The sequence below is a fragment of the Dipteris shenzhenensis genome, chromosome 14, assembly GCF_047967505.1.
Source record: "Dipteris shenzhenensis isolate YYH24624 ecotype China chromosome 14, Dip_SZ_1.0, whole genome shotgun sequence".
In the NCBI taxonomy this organism is placed as follows: domain Eukaryota; kingdom Viridiplantae; phylum Streptophyta; class Polypodiopsida; order Gleicheniales; family Dipteridaceae; genus Dipteris; species Dipteris shenzhenensis.
In genome coordinates this window covers 1,534,920-1,556,932 of record NC_141609.1, presented here as the reverse complement: position 1 = coordinate 1,556,932, position 22,013 = coordinate 1,534,920, and the positions used below count along the sequence as shown (strand labels likewise).

Here is a 22,013-nt window from a genome sequence, read left to right as displayed (position 1 = left end):
GCGTACTCGAAAAGGTGATGGTTTGAAGGACTTGAACTTCAACCTCTTAGCAATTTCTTCATAAATAATGTTTACTACAAAACCACCATCTTTTATCACTCTCGGTATAGTTTGTTTCTTAACTTTGATGGTGATCACCGATCCTCATCAACTACTAGAGTATCAATGATAGGTATAGTGGCTAAAGAATCCACCTCTTTTGGTTGCTCAGATGACTCTTTAATCTGTTGGGAAAAGAAATCCTGACAATATGGAGCTATATGCATCAGCTCAACAAATGTTAGATTGACTTGCATATTCTTGAATATTTCCCATGCTTGGGCTAGCTCTGCACTAGATTTTAATGAAGCGCTCAGTTTTGATGCATTTGCTTTAAATTTTGAGGATTCTCCTTGCCCGATAATGGATTGCTAAATCTATTCTTCAGGCATCTCCACTCCTGTTGCTTTCTCCTTTAGATCCCTTGCAATTTTAGCACAACAAACTCCTTTTGTGCCTTCTAATTAATATCTTTATTTGAGGGACCCATGTCTACAGGAGTTGCAACTGATCTGCATTTGGTAGTTTAGCTACAACTACTCAGCATTCTGGATCCACTTCCTTTCTTTCCATATTCATTTTGAGAAACCTAAGATATTCAACCCAAATTGGACAATCTGAATGTAGATTATTTTCTCCACACGAAAAATACTTAATCTTGGATGGATATATTTTCTTGTTACCATTCTTACTTTTTTCCTTCTACTCGGGAATTCGATTCATTGCATTTCTTTTGTGAGAGAATTCAGTTTAAGCTCTTGTGAGTCCCCTCTATTGAAAGAGAGTGATATGAGCAAAGGTCTTGTTTGAGAGAGAGATATAGGTCTTAGTCTTTGAAAGATAGGTTTTGAGCGAGCTCCATCGATAGCTCCCTAAAGCAGCTCCATCCAAGCAAAGTAATAGAGCCATAAATTTAATATAATTATTATTATATATTGAAAAATAAATATATCAAAAATATCCCTATGAATTAACATCCAAAAATTTTGAGTTTTGTATGTAGACCTTGACAATTATGTCAAAACTCCCAAAATGATAGAGGATAATTGCAAGCAAGAATCCCGGTCCCAGACCCCCTAAAAATAAGTAATATGCCCATTTTCACTAAGCATCTCAACACACTTAGTGAAAGTGGGCATTTGATATGTTTTTGGGCATTAGTCAGGGCTTCTTGCCTGCAATTATCACCTGGCATTTTGGGATTTTGTCAAGATTTTCAGGGGTTCACTAACCAAACAAAATTTTTCCAAGATGTATTAAAATTTTTCCAAGATGTATTAAAATTTTTCCTCTAAACCCCTCAAAATTTTCAAAAAAATAGGGCACATTTGCTATGAGGATGCCAAAGGCCAGGGCCCTCGAAACATGTCTAGCCAGGGCATCCATTCTACAAATCCACCCTAATTTTTTGGAAAGTTTGGCATCCATTTGGAGTTTTGAGTCAACAAATTGAAAAATGTACCATAGGTCTTTTATATTTGTGTTAACATCCTTTGTGTAAGAAAACAATACAACGTCGGTGCTCAACAGATAACAAGATCTCGTACACAAGAGAGAAAACAGATAGTATGGAGAATAAAAAATTTGATTACTATATAACATTTTGGCAACATAGATGCCCTATAATGACCAAACTAACAAATTTTCCATGTACTTTTTAATAAACTTAATAAGTAAATTTAATTATCTAGATTTGTATGTGATGACATGTATTTTTTTAATTAATTTATTAAATAAATAAATTTATACATATCGATTGTGTCATGGTATCTTGCCTTCCATCACTGAGGCATTGTGATTCTTGAGAGTGCGAGAGAGATTGAGAGATTGTGAGATTGAGAGTTCTCTTGAGTATTCTCCATGAGAGTCCACTTCCGGTGAGATATCTTCATCTATTGAGAGGAAATTTTATCCCCTTCAAAAGCTATTAAAGACCTCCTACAAATTATAACATTCATATAGTTGTATCGCGCTTATTAGCCAATTTAATCGTGACTTTTGGATCCAATCTACATAAGACCTCACAAGTCTATGAGACAAGTACAAACATCAAAAAGAGACTTAACTACATCTAGATAAGTAGAGAGTTGAGGGAGTGCAAAAAGCCAGCTCCTTTGAAGCTATTATAAGGCATAACGACTAAGAGTCTTTGGGTTTGGAATTGAAGTCCCTAATCAGTGCTTGCCCATCTCGATAAACCACCCATTTTCTTGCTTTGTGTGCTTCCCTTACTTTGGTGCGTTTACTATTTCTTTGTTTGAGCTAAATTGGAGTGACATCCTTAAATATACAAATCTTTGTACCCTTTAGCGTATGCAGTGTCTGAGGATCTTAACTCTTGCTACCCTTCCTCTGAAATAAACCTATGCTTGTGTGCCATTTTGATTGATATTGCATTTTAGCGTATGCGTTGTCTGAGGAACTTAACTCTTGCTACCCTCCCTCTGAAATAGACATGTGCTTGTGTGGCATTTTGATATGTCTTTCTCCTCGTATCATGAAGGCAACCACCCTCCAAGCCCCCAACGTGTAAGACCATTCTATTGTTCACACTAGATTCTTGCTCTTTTACTTCCATATATAACTCTTCTAAGCAATTATGAGCTAGTTGCGACACTTCTTCCCTTTCCTTCTTAGAGAAATGATATGGAACTTTGTTAATTGGGTTACTTCCAAGCCGTTCGCAATTTAAAGCCCATGTTGCATGTCAATATCCTTGACAAGGGGAATATTGTGTGTCGACTTCTTTAGATGTAGGGCACTTTCTTTCGTGCTGTGATCTAGTGCCTTTACATGTCATGAGACACTATGACATTACTCTCCTTTGTGTGGGAAGCGAAGAATCTGTGGCAAGCAAATCTATAAAAAAGTATCCCGACAATCTCATCACAATCACATCTTAGAATCAATCTTATATGCAAGGTTAATACTCCTCTCCATCACTCGTACAATCATTGTATTTTTCAGGCATATCCAATGCTTATACATTAAGCTAATCACAAACATCCCTTATATCAATATATGTGTCCTCTTCAAGTAAATGTGCCTCACTAGTGCTAAGGCCCATCATTTCCTTGCAGCAATAAGACCAAGACTCTTCCATGCAATAGTCCAATTGTGACTATCAACAAAGGCTTCAATACAATGACTTGAGCAGGAGGGGGGGGGGGGGGGGGGGGGGAGAGGGGGACCGGAGCCGGGGGGGGGGGGGGGAGGGGATGAGATTTTTATGTATATCAAATCATCACAAAATTACATGGGCTCTTTAAGCCAATCTCCGAGAAGCAGAACCAAAGCAATCGTAACAACCTGCTGAATTTTCATGATTTGGAGCTGAAAAAGCGCAAAGCTGTGGACAATATTCTTCTTCTTTTTAATATTCCCTTCTGGGCTAATGTTCACTACAATCAAAGTCTTGGCTACAACATTCGAGAGTCTACTTCTTAGATTAACTTCATGGGTGGCCTTACCCTCATTGAAGCCTCGTCATGAGCAATCATATCCACCTCCAAAGAGCCTGTCATCTACATTTGAATCTCTTAGCTATAATAGTTGATTCATTTTCTTGATCTTTTGATCTAGCAATGTAATAGACATCTAATTAATGGAGAAGAGAGAGATTATTTTTCAAAGGGACAAAACCTATAATTCCTTCCTCACTGATTTCTTTTGTCCACTTTTCACAGTCCTCCTCCCTCTCTCAGTCCTTCACAGTAGAGCACCCTGTCTTGGTTTTGTGGAAGGCAAGTAGAGCTGGCTAGCTGAAATTTTCACTTGCCTCAATTCTCAAATGGGAGGATGAAGCTAGATTAAGGTGCGAGACCAAGAGTGGCTTGAAACTTTGCACTTTTCTCTCTGGACAATAGCTGTCATGCTGTTTGACACGCACAACATGAATTTAACAAAATTTGCTAGGTCCACCTTTTTTTTTTTTTTGGAGGGGCAGGAGGGGGGGGTGGGGGGTAGATCATATCAGCACAAAAATTATATGAGCTCTGTAAGCCAGTCTCTGAGAAGTAGAACCGAAACAATTGTAGCAACCTCCTAAATTTTCATGATTAGCAGTTAGAAAAGCCCAAAGTTGCGGAAAAGCCCAAAGTTGCGGACAACATTCTTCTTTTTAATTTTCCCTTGTGGCCTAATGTTCACTACAATCAAAGTCTTGGCTGCAACATTCAAGAGTCTACTTCTTGGATTAGCTTCATAGCCCTAATTGCAACGAGTTGATAAAGCATTCTTCCCAACCTCATCGCGACCAATCATATCCGCCTCCAAAGAGCTACCATCTACATTTGGATCTCTCAGCTATAGCAACTAATTCATCTTCTTGGTCCTTTGATCTAGCAATGTATTAGGCATCGATTCCCACTCTTCTTCTAATTACTAAAGAGAGAAATTGTTTTTCAAAGGGACAAAACCCGTAGCGCCTTTCCCCCTTTGTTCTTTTGGCCACTTTTCATAGTCTTCCCTCTCTAAGTCCTTCACAGTAGAGCACCCTGTCTGACTTACGAAACTATTTTGTGGAAGGCGCGTTGACTTGGCTGAAATTTTCACTTGCCTCCATTCTTGAATGGGAGGACGGAGGTGTTCCGAGGTGTCTGCAAGAACAAGAGTGGCCTAAAACTTTGCACCTTTGCTCTTTGGAAAATCTTTAACTACGTGTCCTAACGTTTCACACAAAATGCACTCGGCAAAATTTGCTAGGTCTAAACTTGTGGATCAGCACTTGGATTCATGAGGCCTTCCGTCCCAACCATTAGGGCTTTTCCCAAATTGGAAAAGAGCATAGCTACTTTGTTGCCAAAAGCTCAACCCACATAGAAGCCTTGACCTTGGGGCTTTTGGATCAATTTTTATTGACCATAAAGAGTGATTTTTAACTGCAAGAGCAATCTTCAACTTCTCAAAAAGAAAGGAAATGTCCTCAAGTATCGCACATTTGAAGCTGAGAAGCCCTTGCTTACCGAGTCATCCAAAAAATAGGCTAGATGCAAGGGACCATGATGATACCCTATTGAAGGGTGATTTTTCGAGCCGTTGCACCAAAATCCATACCATTAGAGCCTGGTTTTCACTTCTCTTGTAAGGATGGCAACGGTAGACCTGTAGCAACCTGTAGTACTCCTGAATAGGAGGATTGCTTAGGAGCAACAAGTTTGGCAATACTTGCAGCATCTTGGATCCAACTAGCAGAGAACGTCCATTGAAAAGGCAAAGCAACAAAGGGCCAAGCTCATTGTACTACAAGCAGCAAAGGGCCAAGCCCGTTGTGCTACAATAAGAGAAAAAGCAAGGGAATGGGCATCGAGGAGGATGGCAGTTCTGTATGCCGAGATATTTTGCAAGCAATGAATTCTATTATGACACACGCACACACAATCACAAGATTATTGGATTCCATTCACGAAAATGGCACACAATAATTGAGCAATGAATTCTATTATGACACACACACACACACAATCACAAGGTTATTGGATTCCTGGATGTTGATTTTGTTAAAGCTAGACAAAGTCCAGCATTGAGATCTCACCCTTTGATCATTTTAGCTTGTTGCTATGTGAATTTCACCAATTAGTCTTATGAGTGAAGCCATGCAACCTTATATGTTTACAGAGAAATACATGGAAAGAGATGTAATTTCAAAGGGAAGCTGATATCACTGACCAAACACGAGAGGAAAGAATCACTCTGCAATTGCGTTGCAAAAACTTCGAATCTGGCTTAATATAATTAGAATCGAGCTGGTGGAGACCTGTCAACAATTACCACAGTCTCAGAAATGCTATATGTGTTTGGTCTGTGAAATCCAGGCCTTTGTGACACATCCATGTTTGTAGAAATTAGCATTGGATCAGCATCTTGTCTACGATGCTGATTTAATTCTGAAACATGATGCTCCTCTGGATTGACCTCATTGTACATTGCATTTTCCATTCTCATGGTCCGCAATATCTCCTGCAGGCGCAAGAGATTGCTTTGTCCCACTGGTTGTGCTTGAACATACCGCACAGCCGGCATATTATTTATACTTGTCCCAGAACCCTGAAGTGTTCGAGCAGCATCCCCTCCGAAGTAGATACTTGTAACTCCATGAGGCCGCTGAGGGTGACCACCAGCCAGAGCAGAGAGGTCAAGATTAGGGAATACAGAACATCGACAGCGAGGGCATTTTATATTCAGGCGCAACCAGTCGTCAATGCAAGTGACATGAAAATTGTGTGCACACGGCAGGCCCCGAACCTGTAGAAACCGGAAAAGTTGTGTGAACAAGAGCAATTGACTGTTCTTCATAGCCGTATTGTAATAGGCAGGTCAGTAAGAATAAACTTAGTGATGGGCTAAAAGATACTGCAATTTTTTTCAGATCATTCAGTTTCCAAACAAACTTTGACATCAGATCAGCATGCTATCAATCATATGGACGGAGGAATCTCACACCTGCAGCTGCAAAATCATCAAAAGAATCCTTAGACAAACACTTAAGCAAACTTAGAATTGCGCGTAGCTCAAGCTTCGCCAGTTATTCAAGCTTCTTGGAATCTTCGATGCTTCAATTAAATGGTGGGCCCATGACTTCAACTTTCAAGTGCATTAAAATTATTAACAAATTTTAGGATCACATTGAACAAAGCACCTATTCCTGCACATGTCAACCTTGCCATCAGCAGGATCCAGAATTAAAGCCAAGAGTAGCATTGTTTTCATCATTGAACATTTTAGTACGCCTCGTCTCCTTTATGCTGTCTGCATTCTGCTGCAAATATAGTTTCTCACCATATACCTTATTTAAGAAAGTGGAGTATGTCACTTTTGGCATCGTACCTCAATCGTAATTACAGAAACACAGGCACACAGCAGACCTTTCTCTAGTAGAGACTCTGCAGATTTGGTTTCTTTCAGTATTGAGTATTCTACTCTATACTAAGGCAGACTACAATCCTACAGTTGTCTACATGGAAGAAACAGAATAATATGCTCATTGCATGGAGCAAATCTCACTCCGTCTTTTGCATCTAATTGTTACTGGCATGGACGTAGACACATACAGCTAGAACAATAGACAGCCATGTACACAATCAGACAGTATTTATTAAGCCCTCAAGAGAGAACCATATACAAAATACGCTCCTCGAAGCATGCCAGGTGAATAGCTTGGTGGTGACTCCACCTTGCTCCACTTCTATTCTACCTATGCCTCCTTGCTGCTCTGCAATGCAGCTAAGAGTGAGGCACACACCAAGTACTTGGACTGCTAGAAGCCCTAGACCTGGCCGACCCAAATTAAGGTTCAGCAGAGCAGACCTACAGACTGGGCAGTACAGGCTGACCTGTACCTGCTGTACAACCAACCAGTACAGGCCATAAATAGGCCATACTTTACTGTTGACCGTAGCCTGTATCAGTCATCTGCACCTGGCTCCTGTACCTGACTGCCACAGCCAGCTGCCAACCTGCATCTGCTCAGCAACCATGCTGCAGTTGCTGCTGACCTGCTGCTGCCTATCACACTCCAATGCCCACATGGTATCCCAGATGCTGCACAAAATATTGAGTGTCCCAAACACTTCATCATCCTCAACACAAAAGTTACCCTCACGTTCTCTACCATCATCCATATAATCATCGAGAATTTGCACATTGCATAGCTGGCATACTCTTGGGCAATTGGACATGCAGTCACCATTAATCATGGTGTTTCCCAAGGTAGAACCACTTGGATCAAATGGGAAAGAAGACTCCTTTTTGGATCCATGAATAACCTCATCATCATCCTTGACATCATTCTCACAACCATGAATTTCAGAATCTGCTATTGGATTATCAGAGGGTAGCTCATCATCACCATTGGCTGGTCACACACGATTATTCAAGAACTATGAGAGATTGAAGCAGAGTTTTGATTGGAAGGACGTGTACAATTATGTGCAGCGCTCTAAGCCATGCCATCAAAACAGAGAATTAAACCTCGGCCCAGCTGGTCTGCTCCAAACTCTACCTATTCAAGAGGGGAAATGGGAACGCATATCCATGGACTTTACCATGGGTCTACCCTGTGACTGCTAGTGGCTGGAACAGCATATATGTTGTAGTTGATAGGCTCACAAAGGCTGCACACTTCATAGCCACCAAAACTCAATATTCAACTCCATGATTGCTTCCAAATTTGGTCAGTTTTGAAGGAATTTGGGGGCTGTTTTATACTTTTGATGCATTGACATTTGCAAATCATTGCAGGACAGCTTTTGTATTTTGCTCAATGTTTGAGTTATTCATTGGGCATTCACATTAATAGAGCTTTTGCTGTTTTTTGGGTTGACATTTGCAGATATTGTCTTAGCTTTTGAACAGCCCGCTCATTGCAGTGATAGCTTTGACATTTGCAGAGCACTTTCTTTTTTGGGAATTCTCATTTGCAATGGTCAACATGGATTTGTTGGGAATGATTTCAGCTAAAGAAAAACTCGATGGTACCCATTACCCCAGGTAATCATACTTAGTGCGCCACCTCTTGGTATCCAAGAATTTTTGGGGCATTGTATCTGGCTCAAAGACTAGACATGTCTCTCAACTGCAGGCACTTGCAGACACCTTTGGCTCTACTGCAACTACAGCCACTTCAGGCTCTGCTACCATTGCTACACCACATCCTCCCGCACTGAAGCAGTCCCACTGTTATTGCATAAGAGATTCTGAGTGACCGAGATGCCAAATCCATGGGGCATTTTTGGCAAGAGTTGTTTTAGTCTTATGGACACACTTCTCTCCCCTTAGTACTGCTGAAACCAATGGAATAGAAAGGGTAAATAGATGGTTGGAAAAATACCTCAAACATTTAAGTTTGGACACTCAGACAACGTGAGACAAGTGGCTTCATCTAGCTGATTTCTGCTATTATAGTACTGAAAATACATCCATTGGGATGAGCCCATTTGAAGTTATGTATGGCTGCAAAGTTCATGTACCTTCCACAATTGTTGATAGTGCAATGGCCAACCAACAAGCAAATAATGACCTGGCCCACATGACTGCTTTAATACAGCAATGAAAGGATGATATGATTAAGACCCAAGCCCGTATGAGACTGTATGCAAACCAGCATTGAAGAGAAGTCTACTTTGAGGAGAAGGATTATGTGTTTCTCAGGCTCCACACGACCAGAGATCCTTCTTTGAAGGGAAACACTAACACTAAGTTTGCTCATAGATATTATGGCCCATACAAAGTTCTACTAAGGAGAGTTGGCGAAGTGGCCTACCAATTGAAACTGCCCCCATCATCTAGAATTCATAAGGTATTCCATGTCTCACTCTTGAAGAAGTACTTGAGTCCTCTTGAACAAGCACTTTAGGAGTTGCCTCCCATGAATGAGGAAGGACAGATTCAGTGCACGATCATTGGTTTCAGGGACCATGTGCTCAGAAATAAATCCAAATGTGCAATACTACATCAAATGGAAACACCTTCCGGATAATGAATCCTCTCAGCACCCTCATCTATTGTATCTACTCAGCCGATACAGTAGTTGGGGAGGTTTTGGGCATCATCATTGCTCCACCAGATATGATCAGTACCATCTACTCTTCTCACTGTTTTCCTAGAGGTATTTTGCAGAGACAGCGACTTAACAATTAACATTAGAAAGACCATGGTCATGATCTTCAACACGTCATGCGATGTGTTGCACTGACATAGCTTCACTTACCGAGGTGAGCCAGTGGAGATAGTGCAGTCCTACACGTACTTGGGGGCAGTCTTCACAGGGCCAGTTTTCACGATGGTACATGCAGCCAGCGCACGAATCACGCAAGGACAGGGAACTTAGGGAACTTTGGCCCAACTAGAGAGGCAGTACTTTCAGGCACACTATTCTACCGACAAAGGAGTGTCTTTTCGACACCCTAGTGAGGTGGACTGCCAAGTATGCAGCACCTTTCTGGGGGAATGATCTCTCGAGACAACAGACTGGAGGAGATTTGAGCAACTACAGATGATCATGGGATCTAGGATGATTTGGAGTACGCCCTCACTCCCTCATCTGATAGTACACAGAGAGTTCGCCATGACACCGCTTCAGCCTAATGCCATCATTCAGACGGGGACATTCCTCCACAAAATTTGGGCCTTAGCCCATTGGAGACTGTCGAGACTAACACCCTAGACTCATCCAAACAATTAGCAGAGAGCGGGGTCAACATAGCATGGTATGCAAAGCGTGTGCACATGGTTTGCCGATCAGAGTATTCAGATGGACTGCCTCAGCCCATCAGTTGCAAATTGAGGCAGATGCGAGTCTCATCCCATCAGCTGCGGATTGAAGCAGGGAGAGCGGCAAGCACACCCAAAGAGCAGCGGATTTCTGGGGAAGGTTGACCGAGAAGAGCACTTCCTATGTGCCTACCCAACCTACTATGAGGTCCAAGGACGATATCATTGCCTCTTTGAAGAGGGGGATGGCTTTGGTTCACTATCACGGTTAATCCACTTCCATGACCAAGGCTATGTTGGGCTCTATCTAATTGAGATATGACAGCACAGAGAGACACTATTGAGACAGATCAGACAACAGCAAGAGGTGAACGCACCACAAGAGGATGGGGTAGACCGGGTAGACGACGCACATTGACATGACACGGATTTCTATGCGTTTGAGTCTTGGATCTCCAAGACAATGGGGGTAGAGGAAGAGAATGAAAGCAGTATCGATTAAGGGAAGAGACGACGCGACCCTACCGAGCAAAAGACGCAAAGACCACAAACGACATGGGGAGTGGCCAGAACACGCATGATCAAGGTTCGGTCTATCTCGGCTCTATCTCAGCTCTCCTCAGAGGAGACCGCCAGAGACGAGGTGTCACTCTTGATATGTAGACCATTGGATAAAAAGTCGAGGAGACCATGTTCTCCCGCCACAATGAGAGACAGCTCGATAGACACATTTGCAAGACATCTTTACAACCCATCGAAGAGCCACCATGGCACCAGGTTTTGGATTCTGAGTTTCAATTTTTAGTTTTTTATTTTTGAGTTTGAGGTATTGGTCACTTTAGCTTACTCAAGGGCCCTAGTGCACCCTTTGCTTCAGCCCACCGAGGCTTGTATGAGTTTCTTCTCTTGATGTACGTTGTCCCATAGGCCCTTGAGGACGTTAATCTCTCTCTTGCTCCGGTTCAACCCGCAGGTATGTATAGCAACCCTTGTGGGGGGCCTGATCTATTAGAGATAGAGTCGGTTGGATTTGAGAGGGGCTTCAGATTCTCATGCTTTCATGGATGATCCGCAACAAGCCTTCTGTTCCACATCAGATAGTTCTAGCTGAGTTGGGGACATCCCCAGTACAGCTCAATGCAACATTTCACGTCATCACATATCTCTTCCACATTTGGCAGTATGGATCTCCACCCTTTGCTTCAGCCCACCGAGGCTTGTATGAGTTTTTTCTCTTGATGTACGTTGTCCCATAGGCCCTTGAGGACGTTAATCTCTCTCTCTCTCTCGCTTCGGTTCAACCCGCAGGTATGTATAGCAACCCTTGTGGGGGGCTTGATCTATTAGAGATAGAGTCGGCTGGATTTGAGAGGCTTCAAATTCTCATGCTTTCATGGATGATCCACAACAAGCTTTCTCTTCCACATCAAATAGTTCTAGCTGAGTTCGAGACATCCCCACTACAGCTCGATGCAACATTTCACGTCATCACATATCTCTTCCGCATTTGGCAGTATAGATCTTACACCATAGGACGACGCAAGCTTCCTTGGTTGGCTTTACACTCCTCCATGACACTGGCAGCAGAGGGGGCCAAAGGTGTTGGTATGCCCATACTTGCAGATGGTTTAAGAGCCTTCGGATCAATATAGACAAGCTACCCCCATTCTAGTATAGTGTTGAGCCCCCTCTATCCCGCTCACGTATCATGAGGTGAATCAAGCCATCCGATAGGATCTCCTACGGTTACACGCATTCAGACTCAGTTGGCACCCAAGGAGCTCCCCGTGAAGCCCAACTTCTACAAAGACCATTGCCTATGGATCTCAGTGGAGGGCTTCATCAACAACACACAAATCCACCTTTCCCACTCCACGAGGATTTCTATCGAGCAGTACCGAGTCTCATCATACCGGCCCCATATAGAGAGTGGTCGAGCAGAGGGCATGACCGCATTTGCACCCCGTGTGACTCCTAGGAGATCGAGTTAGAGGAGCATTTCGCTTTCAAGTGCCCAATATACCAGGAGATCAGAGGTCGATACCACTGCCTTTTCAAAGATGGCTTTGGCTCCTCACCCAGTTTCCTATCTTATAGAATAGAGATGCTTGACAACCTTCATTCATGAGGCCGTACGACACAGGGAGAGGTTGCTTAGGACACATAGGGAGATCATGAGACACATCCAAACTCCAACCAGAGCATGATCACCAAGTTTTTCCAGCCAGACAGCACAAACCAGCAAGACTCACGGAGACATCGGCCACAAGTACACGAGCTAGAGTCAGAGACGTGTTAGACTCGCCAGCACACTGAGGCACTAGTGGACCTTGCTTCCATGCTTAATAGACCCGATGCATGACCCACAGAAATGACCGTGGCATTGGTTCGCCGTAGGGCTACAGCCAAGAGACTTCAGTGAGTCGTAAATGCCAACAATCACCACCGGCCTATCACAAGGTTTTTGCAATCTCACACATCTGCTCCCCCCCTCCCCCTCCCCCCTAGAGCTACGGATGCCGTTATGGGTTGTGGATTATGGATTATGAATGTTGGCTATGGATTTATTATGTATTTGTCCTAGGTGTTGAAGCCCATTTAGTGGCTCCACCTATCAGTTCATTGTATCAGTTTCTCTTAGTCTCATGACCCTTTTTGGTCTTTTGAAAACTTTTAATTATAGTTAAGCTGAAACGCGTTTCAGGGCCCAGCTTGCCCCAAAACGTCATTTCATAAGGATCCAGGTCTGAAATATTTCAAACTTTTGAAACGGCATTTGACACGTTTCAGCCTGGTCTGCAATGCGTTTCAGTGGCGTTTCAGAGAACAACCCTCTCCACTACTTCCTTTTGCTGTTTCAACCTGCATTTTGGCCTCCACTTCTAGCCTTGCACTCCCTCCACTCCTTCAGACTTATATTGTTCCACTCTTAAGGGGTTCCCAGCCCTCCTTGAGCCCCATTCACTCCTTTGAAGTCCTTTCACTCCTGCAGGCTGCTTCAGCCCTCCTTCATCATCCACTCCCCTTCAGCCCTCCTTCAAAGCTCAGCCTCCACTCCTTCAGCCCTCTATCAGCCCTTTTTCAATCCTCCTTCAGCCCCTCTTTTAGCCCTCTCCTTCAGGCCTCATCCCTCTCTTCCGCCCTATGTTTGTGCACTATGTCTCTTTCAGGTATGTTTTATGCACTATGTTTTTAAATTACAGAGAACAACCCTCTCCACTACTTCCTTTTGCTGTTTCAACCTGCATTTTGGCCTCCACTTCTAGCCTTGCACTCCCTCCACTCCTTCAGACTTATATTGTTCCACTCTTAAGGGGTTCCCAGCCCTCCTTGAGCCCCATTCACTCCTTTGAAGTCCTTTCACTCCTGCAGGCTGCTTCAGCCCTCCTTCATCATCCACTCCCCTTCAGCCCTCCTTCAAAGCTCAGCCTCCACTCCTTCAGCCCTCTATCAGCCCTTTTTCAATCCTCCTTCAGCCCCTCTTTTAGCCCTCTCCTTCAGGCCTCATCCCTCTCTTCCGCCCTATGTTTGTGCACTATGTCTCTTTCAGGTATGTTTTATGCACTATGTTTTTAAATTACAGGTAGGCTGTAGGTTGTAGCATTCTACATGTGTTTCCCCGTTTCAGCCCTCCCAGAAATCCCAAAACCTTTCTGTTTCCCCTGACTATGCTTTTACTAGACTCTCTCTCTCTCTCTCTCTCTCTCTCTCTCTCTCTCTCTATATATATATATATATATATAGATAGATAGATAGATAGATAGATTTGAGTTTTGAGCTTAGTCTAGCATAATACTTAGCAAATGGCCTTAGTGAGCCCTTTGCTTCAGCCCACAGAGGCTTGTGTGAGTTACTTTGACTTTGTAGTTTGTCTCATAGGCCGGCAAGGCCTCCTAAAGACGGTAATACATCTCTTTCTCTCTGCAAAAAGTGTAACAATGAGAAAAGAACATCCATGGGACAATTCAGTTTCAACAAGCACAACCATCTTTGAAAACACACAATTCCTTTTGACAAGCTTATTCTAGAAGGAAGGCTCAACCATAGACATCATTACCAATAAGTATCACTTTGTAGAACAACTAGAAGTACAAGCACTTACGTAACACTTAGGTGACACGACTGCTTCAGGTAGTATGGAGAAACAATAGTCACGTCATTCATTCCTAATGCATGTTTATTGTATTTAACAAATCAAGCACTGAAAAAGCCGCATAAAACCAGGTGCATGAGATGCCGTCTAAATCATTGATTCAATGGAATACGAAGAATTGTTACCTCATTGCCAGCCCGAAATTCTTCCAGGCAAATTGGGCATTCACTGCATTCTGTAGGTACTACCTTGAGACGGAACTTTGGAAGCTGCTGAATCAATCCCTCAACTGCTTCCCTCTGTCTCACACAAGTAAAGGCAGACATAAAGCATTTACCAGTCTAAGAACATGCACCAATTTTACCTAAGGGTGATTAAAAATGGTCATCCTGAAGAACATTATTGAGCACACGCAAGATCACAGACAAGAGCAGAAGAGAAAAAAGAAAATCCATTGAGAAGGAACTAGCTGAATCAATCCCTTAACCAGTTCCCGCACATAAAGCAGACAGATAAACTATAGATCAATTAAAACAGCAAAATAAAAAGGACCATCCTGAGAAGAAGATAAAGCAACCCGCATCATCAAAGATAAAAGCAGAAGCTAAGAAAGAAAATCCAGGACAGAAATACCTAGGTTATCAAAAGCATGTAAGAGAGGAAAAATGCATGAAGGATAAACTTGATGACTAGAGAACCAACGGTAAAGATCCAAAGCTCATGAGCAGAAGAGTTTAAGAGTTCACCAAAAAGAGCATAAGTGTAGATCAGTATTGTAGTGCCGAAATTAAACTAGGTCAAACCTTCTGACATTGAGCATTAGCATAAGTTTTAACTTTACAAGCACTTGAATAACTCTTGTGAGCTCTTCAGGCAACTCTTACTACTATTGAAAGTCATCATGATAAAAAAGCAATTTGCAGCATACATCCTCCGAACATACTCAGCCATGTCAGATGCTTGGTGCAGGAAGGCAGTCAATTTGCCAAAATTAATCCACAAAGCTTTCAGCTGCAATTCTCAGATGTAAATACAAAACCCGTGCTCATCTATAAGAGACTGTAGTGCAACCCAGGGGGACAGCTTCACTCAATGCCGCACAATATTAAAGGTCGCAGATCCTTACATTGTCCTACAAGATTTGGGGGAGATCATCGGTCCCAAATCAGGTGATAGGCTGTTCATCTGTTGACGATACGATGGCTGCTGCATCTATCTCATGATTTAAGTTCTCAGGTACATTAGCTGCTTTGATAATGAGATCTCTCCTACCACTCCAATATTGCTTGGAACGATTCTCGAACCAAATGCTTTGTCCAATGCTGGAATGCAGAATCAATACTGCCTGATTCCATAGCACAACCAATAATGTTGTAATCCTAGCCATAAATGATGACGAACAATTTAAGGAGATAGAAACATTAGTTCCAACTAAGCACTTCAAGAGTGCCTATGGAATCTCTTGAAGAAACTACATGCTCCAGAAAGAGATGCGGCCATCCACTTTTCAAAAGTATATCCCTCAAGAGCTCTCATCCCTAAAGCACGAAGGTCAGCCTGAAGACAATAATCTCATCATTTTGGCTGTACTTATCATAGCTCCAAGGGCCTCTATCTTGGACTGCCGAGGTCAGCTCTTCTCCCTAGTATGATGAAGACATACAATGCTATCATAGGACACTCAAGACTGGTGTCCTCTTATACCTATAAGAGGACCTCTTATAGGTATAAGAGGACCTCTTGTTCATGCTCTACCAATAAGAATGCCATCGTTCTCTACGATAGTTGACACTTGAAGGCCTTCTCTGCTAGCACAGAATCTTGAACTTTGAACACTTTTGTGAGGAAAGTATAAAACTTCTCTAGCAAACAAAATCTATAAAGGCCCTCTCCATAGGAGAGAATCTAAAATTAGAAAGCTTCCCAAAGCAAAACACAATACACCTCTAGCTTAAAAAACTCATTTAACAATGGCATGGTCCTCCTAAACTATACCAGATCGCCTTTCAAGCCTTGCTATAAGGAAGCGATTCTAGCATATCTCTAAGTGTGACTGGTGCCAAAAAAACTTGCATTGTGCCATGTGGAACTTCAAATTTGAAGAGAATCTAGAGGTATAGTATTGAATCCATCGAGAACATCCTAGAATGACCCCTATAGAATTGATTAAACTGACCATTGTCCTCTTATTATTGTTTTATGGTGGGAAGAGGATGTGTCCCTTGTTTAAGCAAAAAGCAACCCAACTCTCTTCAATAAAGGCAGAATACAAGGCTGCTTGCATTGCGACATGTGAAGCAGTATGGCTTAGGTGGATCTTGGATGATATGGATTTGGAAAGCCACCCTGAATTGCGATAAGCAAAGCTGTATAGCTATTGCAAAAAATCCAATGTTCCATGCTCAAATCAGTATAGATTAGTACTCAATAGGGGCCCTAGCACGCCCTTTGCTCCAACCCATTGAGAATTGTATGAGTTTTTCTTTTTGTGCACTTTGTCCCATAGGCCTCCTGTGGATGTTAATACATCTTTCTCTCGTTCTCTCTCTACCTTGTTCACAAAGATGAGGTCAATCTCACATGTGAGACATCTTGGAGGGTAGGTAAGACAGATACACCAACAAGACCACTAGTCATGAAGCTTGAGAGCCATGGATAGATCTACCCTCATGAGTATGAGGGCAACGTTGAAGAGAACCAAAATATACTTGGATAACGACCTCACTCTTTTATAGCAAGAGCACAAAAGGGAGGGTATGGTACGTGTAATCGCAGTGAGAGGAGCAAGAAAATGGGCATATAAGGATGGTAGAGTGAGTATCCGGGAAAGAGCAAACAAGGAGGAGAAAGAAGACAAGGAATTATGACGGTGTCGGGCCCATGAGATGAGTACACAAAGTAGACTCAAAATGGTTGTTTGGAATTGTAATGGCACCCTTTGGTCCGATCGACGGAGCTTCTTCAAGACATACGCAGATAGAGACATTACCTTCTACACCAAGACACATGAGAGCCCAAAGAGAGGGCTGCCCACAGTAACGGGATATACATGGGAATCAGCCTATAGAAAGGAGATGCAAAGAGATAGTGGGGTACGCGGTTCTGGAGTTTAGCTGCCTTATTCAAATCATACCTAAGGCCTTCCATATATGTGGCATGGAGAGAGAAGCATGCACAACACATGTGGATTATGGATATGAGTTAGGTTATCGGAGGCATGATCGATTTTCATTGTGGTGTGCTACTTCCCCCACATACATCATCCTATCCACATGATGTCGCTACAAAGGGGAATAGTCCGTATGAGACGATATATGATGACATCACGGAGTTCTCTAAGCAAGGAGATATCCATGCATAGGAGACATGCAGGTGGGTCTGCTAGACTTTGACTCCAACTCCCTCATAGTTCTGGAGCTAGACCCACTAGAGTTTGGGATTGTGAGACACTCAAAAGATGCATCACTTCTTCTGATTCCACTGCTGCTGCTCCCCGCTCCTCCTGCTCCCCTCCTCACTGCTGCTCTCCTCGCTGCTGCTCTCCCCGCTCTCTGCTGCTCCCCCGCTCCTTGCTGCTCCTCCTGCTCCCCTCCTCGCTGTCCCCTCCCTTCCCTCCTGCTGCTCCTCCTCCCTGCTGCTGCTCCTCTCCCCGCTCCCTGCTGCCTCTCTCCCCGCTCCCTGCTGCTTCTCCTCGCTACCCCCTCCCCTCCTTCCTCGCTGCCCCTTCCTACCTGCCCTCTCCCCTACACTGCCCCTTCCCCCGCGCTGCAGCCTCCCCCCCCTGCGCTGCAGCCTCCCCCCCCCCCCGCGCCTGCTGCTGCACCCCCTGCGCAGCAGCCTCCCCCCGCGCCTGCTGCTGCTCCCCCTGCGCAGCAGCCTGCTGCTCCTCCCCCCCCGCGCCTGCTGCTGCTACCCCTGCGCAGCAGCCTGCTGCTCCCCCCCCGCGCCTGCTGCTGCTCCCCCTGCGCAGCAGCCTGCTGCTCCCCCCCCGCTGCAGGCTGCTGCTCCCCCCCCGCTGCAGGCTGCTGCTCCCCCCCCGCTCTTGCTGCTGCTTCCCCCCGGCTGCAGCCTGCTGCTGCTTCTCCTCCCTTCTCCTTCCCCTTCCCTTCTCCTCGCTTCGTTTCTTCTTCTCTCTCCCTTCTCCTTCATCCTCTCCTTCTTCTGGATTACCCCTATTTTCTTATAGGGGTCTCCTGGGATTCAGGAAAGCGGACGGAGTTTTTATTTTTGTGTTTGAATCGGCCAACACACCTCGATTGACGAATGGGTTCCCATTCAGTCAATCCGTCTCCGCTCACACCGGCCGCGAGAACTGTAATTTTTTCAAAAGACGAGCTACAGCAGTTGCAAAAGGATTTCGAACATGAGTGTTCCACGACTTTCTTCGCACGCATTCATGGCTCACACCCCTCCAGGTCACAAGCTAGAGATTGGATGCTGTCAGCGCTTCCTCAGGACCTCGCCCCCCACCTCAAGGATGTTCGTTTGTTGGGACGGGGTTTCTTTCAGGTGTGCCTAGATTCCCCGGACGTCACGAGAGACCTGCTACAGGCCGGGTTTCTACTTCTAGGCTACAGGAGGATCTTTTTGTTTCCTTTTCAACTGGGATTTGACCCAGTTGAAGAGGACAAGCAGGGAGTTTCTGTTTTCATCAGGTTCCCTGGTCTTCCCTCAGTCTATCACCGGCTTCTTTCAGTTATTGGCGAGAGGTTTGGTGTGGTGGCAGAGATCCCCCCTCTCCCTGGCGAGCCCTCTTCGGCTGCTGAGGCGGTCAGGATGGACGGGGTACCCAGGGTTAGGGTCATTGTCCAGGACCCCAGTATTTCAGATGATCATATCATGCTACAGCGACCTGATGGGTCTTTTTTCCGCCAGAGATTTGAGGTTGCAGGTCGGCAGGACCAGTGCAGGATTTGCAGATCCTCGGGGCACTTCGCCAAAGATTGCCCAAAGAAGAAAAAGAGGCCCACAAAGCAACCAGCTCGTACTCGCTTACGACAGAGAGCTGGAGCAGGACCGACCGCTCCACAGATACGGCCTCAGACTCGGGCTCCCCCCTCTCCTAGGGCTACTCGAGTCCCTTCAGCACCCCACCCCACCTCTGGCCCACGGTGGGTTCCGGTCGCGGCTAGGCCCTCTACTCTAGTTCACTCCTCCACCTCTTCGGAGGCTACCCCCTTGGAGCCTCAGGAGGAGACTACTGTTCAGGAGCCTTGTTCGACTCCACCCTTGGATCAGGCTGTACCTTCCTCAGCAGCGCAGGTAGTTGGCACCTCGTCTGCACCACTTGTTGATCAGGATCCAGTACAGGTGCCTCCCTCTTTCGACAGAGGGAAGGGGGTTTTACATTCTCTTCCTGCTTCGGTAGGAATCCTTCGTACCCCCTCCCCAGGACTGGCTCAGCGGAACTCTTTTTCCGCTTTGGAGCACCTCTCTAGCCTCCCAGATGATGATTTTGTACCCTCTACTTTTGGAGAGCCAGTTATCAGCATTCCTGTTGAGAGATCATTCTCTCTCTCACCTGTGGATTTTCCTCCCCTCGGACCTCGTGTATATGGCAGGAGGTCTGCTCCGGTAGAGGCTTCTGTTTCCGCCACCAGGTCGGGTAAGATATTCCAACCCACTTCCTCCCGCCGATGAGGATAGCCAGTTGGAATATACAGGGATTGGGCGGCATCCCTCATCGCCGTCGCAGACAGCTGATCAGGAATCAGCTCCATCCAGGTGTTTCAGGTGGTTCCCTAGACATTCTTTTTCTTCAGGAACACAAACTGGATTTCAGAGATTGCTCCAAGTCAGGTAAGCTGCTTTCAGGCCGGACTTTTTGGCTTCCTGCCTTGGGAACCAGAGGAGGTACATGCATTTCAGTTTCAAACTCTATTCTCCCTCTGGTCATTGGACACGGTACCATAACCCCCTCCAGGGCACAGTGGGTTTTACTTCTGATTGACGGATGTAAGGTTGGTTTCCTCAACCTTTATGCTCCAAACAACAGAGGGGACCGTGTTTTGTTTTGGAAAGAGTTGCTCTCGTGGGCTGACATTGCGGATTCATGGATTATTGGAGGTGACTTCAACATGGTTGAGGCACCTTCTGATAAGAAAGGGGGCAGAGAAGGTGGTATCCACTCCCTTGAGAGAGCAGCCTGGGATGCCTTCTTGTTCAGGTTTAGTGGCAGAGATGCTTGGTCAGATGATGCATTTCTTGTTCAGTCTCAGTCACTTTTGTTTTCATGGTCGAACCATAGGGTGCAGATGCCTATCCATGCTCGGATTGACAGATTCTATGTGGATGACTGGGCTCTTGATAGAGGGGGGACAGTTTGCATTGCACCCGGTGTTTCCACTTCAGACCATTTTCCGGTAATTTTGTCCATTTCAGAGCCTCATCTGAGAGGACGGTCTCACAGTATCAGGATCCCAGACGCCTTATACATGGATGAGACTCTCACAGAGGTAGTGTTGGAGATCTGGGTTTCTCATATGCAAGGGGGGGTGGCCGGTCCTTCACATGTGGCCACAGCACTTGACAGTATCAGCGACTTCTATCACTCAGTTGCTAGTGCTCGACGAGGTGAGGTACTCAGGCGAGAGATCGGTATCCGCCGGCAGTTGGCAGCCCTTCAGAGGGAGGAGCAGAAACGACCATCAGATGCTTGGATACAGGAGCGCCTTGCTGCCGCAAGGGCTCACTTGCAGACCTTGCTTGATCAGAGAGCAGAGTATGCCTTCCATGCACGGGAGTCCTTTTGGATACAAATGGGAGGGAGAGTCAATAAACATTTTTTCTCTACACTTGGCCCCAGACATAGTAGAGAGAGTGTCAGGCAGCTTATTGACTCTGACGGCGTTTTGCAGTCCCATCCGGAAACCGTCATGCATTTAGCGACAGATTTTTATACCTCCCTTCTTTCCGCAGATCCGAACTCACAGGCCAGAGAGGCGGCTAGAGGTGAAGTTTGGCAGAGTTTACCTGTGTTGGTCACCCCAGAGATGTTATGCTCACTTGATGCACGCTTTACCAACACAGAATTCAAGGCTGCTCTTTCTGCCCTTCATAAGGGCAAATGCCCTGGTTCTGATGGTCTTACTCCTCCTTTTTTTATAGCCTTTTGGGATATGATAGGTGATCATATTACTTCAGCCCTGCAGGGCATTTGGGACTCGGGTGAGATGCCTGACTCATTGACCGAGGGACTCATTCACCTTATCCCGAAAGGTGGCAACAGGAATTTTGTATCCCATTGGAGACCCATCACTCTTTTGGGCACACTTTACAAAATCCTTGCCAAGGCGATCAGCATCCGACTACAGCCCCTTCTTCCAGACCTGATCCATGATACTCAGACAGGCTTTGTGCATGGCAGGAGCATTTTTGATAATATATTTTCCTTTTGGGAAGCCACAGAGTGGGCTATGCAGAGTGGGCAGAGGCTAGCAGTTTTACTCTTGGACTTCGAGAAAGCCTATGACAGAGTAGATTGGGGTTTTCTTGAGGGCACTCTTCTACGGTTTGGATTTTCAGATGCTTGGATCAGAGGTGTGGCCTCCCTTTACAGATCAGCCCACAGCCAGGTTTTGATTGGTGGGGTAAGGGGTGACAGGTTTCAGATTTCCAGATCAGTTCGTCAGGGATGCCCTTTAGCCCCCTTCCTCTTTCTTTTTGTGGCAGA

General features: G+C 44.9%; 1 protein-coding gene across 2 annotated transcripts in view; it reads right to left on the bottom strand.

Moving 5' to 3' along the window:
* Nucleotides 1-5,725: 5,725 nt before the first annotated feature.
* SIS3 (SUGAR-INSENSITIVE 3) overlaps nucleotides 5,726-22,013 on the bottom strand; it is a 68,024-nt gene continuing 51,736 nt past the window's right edge. Inside the window, exons 10-11 of one of the 2 annotated variants that reach the window (XM_087384570.1) lie at nucleotides 14,527-14,640; nucleotides 5,727-6,282 (exon numbers count right to left, since the gene is read on the bottom strand). In XM_087384570.1, the coding sequence (XP_087240696.1) occupies nucleotides 5,773-6,282; nucleotides 14,527-14,640 (624 nt within the window). In that variant the 3' untranslated portion in view covers nucleotides 5,727-5,772. Of the gene's footprint in view, nucleotides 6,283-14,526; nucleotides 14,641-22,013 lie in introns of both variants that reach the window. The other variant, XM_087384571.1, reaches the window with a different exon arrangement.